This window comes from Alnus glutinosa, chromosome 7 (genome assembly GCF_958979055.1).
Source record: "Alnus glutinosa chromosome 7, dhAlnGlut1.1, whole genome shotgun sequence".
Taxonomy (NCBI): Eukaryota; Viridiplantae; Streptophyta; class Magnoliopsida; order Fagales; family Betulaceae; genus Alnus; species Alnus glutinosa.
In genome coordinates, this window is record NC_084892.1 from 24,143,195 (window position 1) to 24,153,104 (window position 9,910).

The 9,910-nt window shown below is 34.2% G+C and overlaps 1 protein-coding gene across 1 annotated transcript; it reads right to left on the reverse strand.

Annotated features, from left to right (window-relative positions):
* Positions 1-765: 765 nt before the first annotated feature.
* LOC133873352 (uncharacterized) lies at positions 766-7,898 on the reverse strand. Its single transcript, XM_062311069.1, has 3 exons — positions 7,200-7,898; positions 2,628-2,795; positions 766-2,511 (listed from the first exon to the last, which is right to left on the reverse strand). Exons 1-3 carry the CDS (start codon positions 7,737-7,739, stop codon positions 766-768), a joined length of 2,454 nt encoding a protein of 817 aa, XP_062167053.1. The 5' UTR covers positions 7,740-7,898.
* Positions 7,899-9,910: the final 2,012 nt, after the last annotated feature.

The following is a 9,910-nucleotide window of genomic DNA, read 5'->3' on the forward strand; positions in this document are numbered from 1 at the left end:
CTCCAAGAGGATGAATCAATCTTTAAGGACAACGTTCTTGCGTAATTCTATAGCATTGTTGTGAGATCTTTCTTTACTCTTATTTTATTCTATTGCATTCTATTTATTTTATTACTATTATTTTGAATTGATATTATCTTATATCAACAAGAATATTTTGCACCATAAAAATTATTTCCAACACGCCACTAAATGGTAGCGTGTTAGGTATGACACCTTACTATGTAATGACGTGTTATACCTAACACGCCACTAATTTTTCAGTGAAATAAACATGGAGCGAATTAAATTTGCCGTGCGTGGGTTTCAGGAAAATTTTAACAATTTGGTGGCATCTAAAAAAGACACGCCTCTATTTAGTTGCGTGTGAGAAAAGCACGCCACTATTCGGTGGCGTGTCTACTTGACACGCCACTACACTAGTGGTGTGGCATACAAACATGCCACTAAATAGTGGGGTGTCTTATTGCCACGCCACTAATACGTTAAAAAAAAAAATAATAAAAAAATAAAAAATAAAAAATAAAAAATAAAAAATTATGGATATATATAATGCCACACCACTAAAGACTGACGTGGCAAAATGTGAACGCCACTAAAATAAAATGGTGGCGTGGTATAACTTGTCACCTTACTAATTAGTGACATGTCGTAAAAGTAAGTATTGTAGACACGCCACTAATCATGGAGTTTTTTGTAGTGTTGTATTAATTTTTAGATTTCCATAGGGGATTGATATTTAAATTTAGATGGGGGAGGTATATATTATGTACACAATGCATTAATTTTACAAGAAATTTCATTCCAATTTACACGGCTTGAGGGATTCTCCCATTGGACTAGTTGTTTTACTTCTTTCTCGATCTCCATTGTTTCTCTTATCAAACTGTTGATGCAGAAGCCTAGACCACCCAAACAAAGAACTGTTTGGACCTTAAGCATGTCCTCACCTTCGTTAGCATAAATCTTGTGAACTTCTTCATTCAAGTGTTGAAGAAAAGGGCTTACAATGGTTTCAACCTCTTCTTCATTTGTGCCCAACAACCTAAATGCATTTTCATTTGGTGATTTTCCTAGTTCAATGTCATGAGAAATGATTTTCTTTTGCAACTCTTTTTCCAGTACTACAAGGGTCTTGATTGAGTTCACCTTTTTGAGGCATTTCAATAAAGAGCTAACTTTTTTCTTGAATAGCTCTAGATCATTATTCACGTGTCCTTGGAGCTCCTTAAGATCAACTCTAGATATTTCTGTTGCTTGTGAGAGAAATTCTATTTGATAGGCCAAAAAGGGTAGAAGGTCCACCATCTTTGACAAAGACATGAGGAGCTTACCATAACAAGACGCATGGAAAGGCAAGAACCAGAAATTAGGCTCCAACTCTGCCTCTGCAATGAACTTTTCTAATTCGTTCACATGACTTTTCAGCTTGTTTTGCTTTTCTTTCAATGCCAGAAAAGTTGTAGCTTGCATGTTCTTCTGGCTGGAACAAGGAACCATGTTGATCCAATCTTGAAAGGCCTCTAAGCTCCTTGAAAGTTCAGTTTTTGCCAGAGTTGCTGCTCTTGCAGGATTCAAGAGAATCTCTACGATGAGGAAACAAAATAATCCAATGCATGCCTCTGTGATTCTAGCAATTGCAAACTCACTTGGACGGCCATAGTTATTCCTACCTAAGATTAATAATGCCCCTATAACTGCTGAAATTCCACCAGCTTTTCCATACATTCTGCTATGCATTAGAAAATTGGTGAAAACAATCCAAGGTAGTAGTAGCATGAACCTTAAATCCTCAAATCTTTGGAAAGCATTGCAGCATAGGATTCCATAGACCGATCCCAATGTTGTGCCTTGTGCTCGAGCATTTGCAACTGTAAATGTGGGTTGTCTTCCTGTTACAAAACTGATGGCAATGGTGAGTCCTGACCAATATCCATTTTCTTTGGTATATATTAAACCAAATAGCACAGCAAGACCTAGAGAAAGTGAACACTTGAAAGCAAAAACTAAACTCTGGTTGGTCGGTATTATGTCAAGACTGCTCCAGGCCCTATTAAAGCTACCCATGGTTTGATTTTCTAAGGCACTAGATTCTTCAGTGTCAGAATTCTGAGTGTCACACTTAAGGATTCGAGCACCGGGAGAGTGATCATCCAAGAGGAGTTCCACACAGTAGAAGAAGAAGAGAACTGGCAACTCTTCTTGGGTAATGGAAATGTTATGGAACTTCCAGAGTGACTTGTCTAAAAATTCTCCTCTTCTCTCTGAAGCTGTTGCATCAAAAGGCATAGAGAACTCAGCTTGCTTGAATTTTTGGCCTATATGTACTTCCAAATTTCTTAAAACTTCTCTGAGCTCTTCACCCACCATGCTGACAGGGCAGGAAATGCAAGAAGTTAAGGCCATTTCCATCCCTTTTATTGGTATTTCAATGTGTTGTAAATTTTCCCTTTGGTCAATGCAATTGCGTTTTAAGAATTTCATCTGAGGTCTTTCCCATAGCATGCCTTCCTGTTCACAATGAAATGGTTGATTATATCAATTATATTGCATAAAAGTTGGGTTCAACATAGTAGAACTAGAAGCTTTGCCAATGGTTGCGATGCTACTAATGAATATTAACTTACCTGATTGTCTGTGATACTTTGAAGAAGTTTGGCTCCTGCTTTACTAAGGGACCTTGCTTGAGAAACTAGATCAACTGCAGTTGTTTTGTCTTCAGTAGAGAAAGTGTCAATGAAGGTCTTTAACCTCTTAGAAGCATTTTCACCATATAATCGGCATGTTTTCCTTACCTATAATGTAAGAACCATTAATAATTACCCTATAAATTGAAGTCATCTATGTATTTTGTTTTCTAAAATCCACATTGCATTCAAAAAAAAAAACAATAACAAAACAAATTAGTCTATAGATTTTCTTAGGATTTCAATTTAGTCCTCGGATTTTTAATTTCTACAATTAGGTCTTTAGGTTTTACCAAAGTTTCAAATAGGTCCCCATCAACCTATTGTCCAATTAATTAACAGCGTAACACATCAAACTACAGAGTTAATGATATGTTGCTCAAGTCTAACACATCATGTGCCAATTATATTGTACCTTCCGCATGGCAAATTTACTTTAAATTATAAATCTACCTTAAATTGTGAGGGGTGAATGCCCATTTTTCGTGAGGGGCAACCTCCCTTACAACCGCCACTTTTTTGTTTTTTTATTATTTATGATAGATTTATAATTTAAGGAAAATTTGTCATGTTGAATATGCAATTGACACATGATGTGTCAAACACAAGCCACATGTCATCAACTTAATAGTCTGGCATGGCATGCCATCAATTAATTGGATGGCAAGTTAACAGGGAAATCTATTTGAAACTGGGGTAAAACCTGAAAAACCTAATTATCAAAATTGAAAATTTGATGACTAAATTGAAATAGCACGAAAACATAAAGACTAAATTTGATTTTTACCTTTAAAAAATGTCACATTACCCATGCATATACTCTCTCTAGGCAATATATCGTTGCCTAATGTTGTGAACCCACATGCCACAATGTCCATGGTGTAATAACTTAGGGAAAGCGCTAGCCACATCTGTACTAACACTCTAAAAAGACGAGTTAAGTTGCAATTAAAGCTCCCTTACAGTCACTTATAAAGCTCATTTTCACCTAATAATAAATCAATGTGAGACTAAGTACTCATAAGTACATTCATAATTTACCCGTACTATATATGCTAATTATCTTTCTAATATGGGATTGGAGGTGTTACAATCTCCCACCCTAAATTTCTGATGTCCTCGTTAGGGCCACGTCATGCAATGCTTTAATACCACATGGCATTACTACATTGCTCTAATACTATTTATAACAATCCAGTGAAAGTGCTAACCATATCTGTGATAACACTCTAAAAAGACTAATCTAGTATAGTGGTGCTTCCATAACATCCTCAATAGCATTGCCAATATCAAAAGCTAGATTGATATATTGCTGGTGTGGCTTTAGTGGTCTAGGCTATGCTTATACCTTAGCTTTTATCTATATATATATATATATATATATATATATATATATATATATATATATATATATATATATATGTATGTATGGACTGATCATGGCACTGCATTGATCGAGTGCCATGATCGGACGAGTGTCAAAGAGCTTTTGAGGACCTAAAGCAGAAATGATTGATGACTTGCAATTGGAGTTTCTTATAATCACTTATAAAACTTATTCTTACATTATAAGAAGCTAATGTGAGACTTAGTACACCTATAAGTGTATTTATAATCCACTTACTCTACATGGACTAATCCTCTTCTGCATCCAAAAAATCGAAGTCGGAGTCGATTGGAATCATCAAAGATGACTGGAGACAAAGAGATCTCATATCTTCATCTTCGTCAAACAAAGACTCTTTGACACATGCAACACAAGGGAAGCATGCAATAAAGAATGTGAGATAACAGGGAAATTCTATGTGACATATATAGGAGTCTCACAAATGTCTAAAGAAGTCTCATCTCTAAGGAATTTGAATAAACAGGCAAAATATTTCACATATCATCATTTCAGGTTGCATCTCCTTAATTATAAAGATAGCTTGCTTATTTAAGAAACTAGAAACAATTCGATAAACAGCCAAAACAAAAATATAAAATAGGAAAATTTTCATTTATATCTTTTGATCTTTCATCACTTTAAAAAAAAAAAAGATACCAAAACTTTAAAAGTGTCAATTTAGGGTATCCATGTTTTAATTATTTTCAATTTTAATCATCCGTTAGAATTTTTCCTTAAATCCTATCAAAATTTTCAAAATGCCCATGTGTTTATTTATTTATTTTTTTTAAAAATATATATATATATATATAATTTTTTTTTTAAATGTAGTCATGGGTATTTTTGCAAATCTCGCTAAATCCTAGCAATTTTTTTTTTTTTCTTTTCCTAAAAGCAAGGAGAGGTACTTTGAAAATTTTGAAAAGGTTTAATGAAAAATTCTATTGGAGGGTTGAAATTGAAAAAAAAAAAATGAACAATAGATACCTTAAATTGACAATTTTTAAAATTTATATATATATATATATAAATTTTTTTTTTAAATGTAGTCATGGGTATTTTTGCAAATCTCGCTAAATCCTAGCATTTTTTTTTTTTCTTTTCCTAAAAGCAAGGAGAGGTACTTTGAAAATTTTGAAAAGATTTAATGAAAAATTCTATTGGAGGGTTGAAATTGAAAAAAAAAAAAAAAGAACAATAGATACCTTAAATTGACAGTTTTTAAAATTTAAATATTTTTTTTCAAAAATGATAAAAAAATAAAAAATAAAAAAATCACGATTTTAAAGAAAGTTCTCTCAATAAAACAACGAAAGACAAACAACTCAATTGGTAGGACTATAAGGGTGCGTTTGGGATTGCGATTTCGTAGACAATAAGTGCGATTTTAAACCAAATCGCAGAACATATATCGTTTGGAAACTGCATTTTTAAAAATTGCGATTTGTAAAAGCAGAAAAATCTGTTTTTTCAAATCGCAGATAAGTTGGTGCTTTTTTGAAAACGTAGAATTTTAAAGGTAAATTCACGATTTTAAAGGTTAAACTGCGATTTTACCAAACGCTTAACTGAGTTTTTAAAAATCACTTTTTTCAAATCGCACATTTTAAAATTGTTATTTTAAATCACACTTTTTGAAATCACAAACCCAAACGGACCTTAAACCTACGACGTAAGGGACACAAATACTAAGCATCAGGTAACTCTCCATCTCCGGCTGATCATCTTTGAAAACTCTCATCCTTATTAGCCAGCAAAAAAAATAAATGATAAAGTTAGACAGTTAGAGTGGTAATTGGTTGGACAGTTGAGCTGGAAGTGGCCGGTCCGGTGGCTGACTTCGTCAATATTTGTCTTCATGCGTCTTCGTTAGAGATGAAGACGCTTAATTCGTCTTCGATCGTGAGGATTGTCAGATGAAATTAAAGATTCGTCTTTGTCTAACGCAGAGTCGAAGACCGAAGACAAAGCATTTTGTCTTCCTTAGAAACAGATTTCGGTAGAAGATTCTAGAGAGACAACAAGACCCATGAGGAAAGAACCTAGCAATTGGGTTTTTTCTAATATATAACGAGAAATGCTAGGCATCCAAACACTTGTTTCCAGAATTTGGTTCTAAATTGATGTATCACAATCCTATGAGATTATGGCACACTTCCCAAAATAATAGATCTCATTAGATTGTGGCACATCAGTTTGGAACTAAATTCTGAAAACAAGTGTTTGGATGCCTAGCATTCCTCTTTTTCAAAAGCTAGCTGCTAGCTTATCCGCGCGGATCGGAATCAGGTTGGTGCCGGGTCGAAAGTCTGATGGGCGGGTTTTTTTGTCCACCCTTGGCCGACTGGATAGGTCGAGTGCATGAGGTGATTGATGTTCTATAAAACTCATAAAGAGAATGCGATGAAAAATATGTTCTTTAGTTCAATAAGTCCTTTATGTATTCTCGCAAAACTGTAATATAGCCGGATGACATGAAAGTAAAAATATTAGATTTTATATAAAAAAAAAAAAAAAAAAAAAGAATAATATTAATTTAATAATTAATTTTTATTATCACATTATCCAATTGTATGACAATTGTGCAGTGTTAATAAATACAATTATTAGAGCATTTTTAGTGAGCTTTCTATTTTAAAATTTTCACCAAAATTTGGTGTAATACTCAAAAAAACTCACTTCAACAAATTCTGTATAATTTCTCTATTTTGTTTCTTGTCAAAATATCATTCTAAATCTTGCTCACAAATTTCATGAGCTATTGAATAATTTATCATTTCTCTCTCCTTTTACTTCACTTTTTAATTTTCCTTTCTTTTTATTTGTTTAGGAGTGGTTGCTTAAAATCAATAAAAAATTAGTATTTAGTTTAAATAGATAAATATTTAGAGAGTTTGGTATATGAAATTTGTTAAAAGTGATAGATAAAAAATAACAAAAGTATATTGTTTAGTTAAAATTTGAAAAAAAAAAAAAAAAAATTGGAGCTAGAGCTCGGGATGCTCTTATATATCAAGAGCCATATATGGTGGACAGGATCATGAGCTCAAGTTTTTCCCATCCAAAAGTTACTTTCTTTGTGAATTTATTATGGTTTAGAGTAAATAAAAACATGCAAAAATTACCTCGTAGCAGGCTAGGTGCGGGTAGGGAAACAACATGGCCAGAAAAGAAGCCAAGGCTCCGAGAGCTGTACTGGACGCGACATGAATTGGGTGCATGAGAGCTCCAGTTTGTGCACCATGAACGACAGCACCCACGTACACAATCACAATCTGCCCAAATGCAATCCGCTTAGACATCAAGTGCGTCGACTCCGGCACCGCCACCACAAATGCATTGACTCCCACCGCGGCCGCCGCCAGCCCAACGTTGAACCGGGCAGGCCCGATCACCCACAGGCTGAGTATAGAGAGTGGCATAACCTGAGCAGTAGCAAGCAGGGCATGCCAGCAACCTCTCAGGGCATCCCCTAGCGTTGCGTCCGACACGATCAGGATGGTCGTTACGTATGAAAAAGCTGGATATTCTAGTAAGCGCCTAACGGGGGCAGGACCGTACAGGGTGGTGGAGGCGACTATGGTGCACGCTAGAATGGTCCGAAACGCGGAGGCTAGACGCACGCGCCACAACGCTGGCGTTTGCTCATCCGTTGTTGATGGCATTTCTGTGCGGTGGTTAAACGCTCGGATAGTACAATTTTTTTTTGTATGCAAATTAAGCTATGGCTGCTTCGATCGATCTCCTATGTCTTAATTTGTAGGAGAGGAGAAAGACATGGATCGGGCAGATGTGGAACAAAGTGTACGTTTTAGTCTGAATAATTGCAGTCTTAACTTCTTCGAAGAGTGGCCAGTTGTCTTTTGCTATCGGTTGCCTCGCCCTCATGCCCCCACCAAAAGAAAACATTTTTCTTAATTTACTAGGTCTTTCTTTTCCCGCACAAATTTTTAATTTAATTTAATTTTTTTGAAAAAATTATATTTAACCTCTAAATTTTTATATGATCTGAATTTTGTCATCGGATTATTTAATTCCTAAGGCCATATTCTTGAAATTAGAAACTAAATTCAAATCAAATAAAAACTTAGAGATTAAATATAATTTTTTCCTTTTTTTTAATAATTAATTAAGTAGCACAAGTTAATTTATAATTGAGAGAGAGAGAGAGAGAGAGAGAGATCGATCAAGGGTAGTGGTGGAGCCCAAAAACAAAATGACCAAGACAATTATTTAACATCATGCGTAGGTTTGCCCAACCAAAAAAAGGCAGGACCCCCTTATTATGTTTTAAAAAACCCTACTAGCAGCCATAGGAGAAAATAATGATAACCATTGTAGGAGGAGGTTCTTCCCTAGTCTTCCAACTCTTTCGGGGGTTACTGTTTATCCTCTTTTTAGATTTGCTCTTTGCAACGATCTATGGAGTGAAGTTTTTTCTGCTATTTTAGGTTTCGATTCTCTTTAATTTATTTGTTTTCTAAGGTTTTGTTTACATGAAATCCTAAGAGTAGCAATCTTAGATTTTCGGTCTATCTTTCGTTTTTTTTCTAATTCTTTTTTGGGAGCAAATCACTAACTGATGCAGAGAAATTATAGGACATGTGGAAGAATTGTCACTGATGGTAGGGGCATCAAATGGGATTGGGTTTGGGAATTAATGTGCTCGTAGCGGAGATCAAAAATAAAGAAAATCATTGTCTAGTTAAAGTAATGATGGACAGGGCAGTGGGCAGGGACGTGATTTGCTGAAATATGTTTTAGATTTGAAAATTGATTGAGACTGTGACATTCAAAGAGTTTAAACAAAGCATAAATCAAATTTAGATAAAAAAAATTTTCTTATTGTATCTATGACATTGTTATTAAAAATAAAAAATAAAAATCATGCGTCATGTAGGCGAATGAGTAATGAATGGTAAAATTGTTTAGTCTCGTAAACGAAAGATATATATATATATATAAAACCTTAAATAGGCATACCTTAAATAGGCATATGACGTTGGGAAGGAAGATTTTGTTTTATTGTATTTAATAGTTTATATGGTGTGATATCATTTAAAATTTTTAAATCAAGTCACTAAATTTGTTAAATAATATTTCTCCGAAATGGAGATGGACGTGTATATATATATGTATATATATTCTGCCTTGATTTCAATTTTTGTTAAATTAAAGCTTTAATTGTCTCGTTGTGAGTTAATTAATCTTTTGACTTCTCTTCTCTGGCATTTTGTTTTTGTACGTACGTTGAGAGAGAGTTCCAGATTGTGTAATTTTTTTGTTTGTGTATTACAAGCATCCAACATTCTAGGAACAGTTTGTTCGTATCCCAATAAAATAAATTCAAAAGAAAAATGTCAGAAAAATTTCACAAAATCCTCCAAACTTTCACTCGACTTGAAACTACACTTAGAGTTTAAAAAATCTTAATTTTACCCGTCAATCCTTAAATTTGTTTTACATTTCTTCAATTGATAGTTTGGGTGAGACATTACAAATTGTCTGATAATTTGAATGGGGCATGTGTATTTTCCTTTTTTTTTTTCTTTTTACAAAATCTTGCTAATTTAAAAGTTGATTTTCACTGTCATGATACATCACAGTTGTATAACAATCATATAACAGTAGGGCTAACAATTAGTGTTAGCGTTTCGGGTTCTGGTCAAGTCGATTAACGGGTCAACTCAAACCCGATTGATCATTTAGTTAAACAAGTTAAACTCCTTAACCATGACACGTACGACCCATTTACCATTTAAATAAGCAGGTCACTCAATACGACTCGAATAGCCAATTTAATAAACAGATTGTGTTGGGTTAACTCAACCTGATC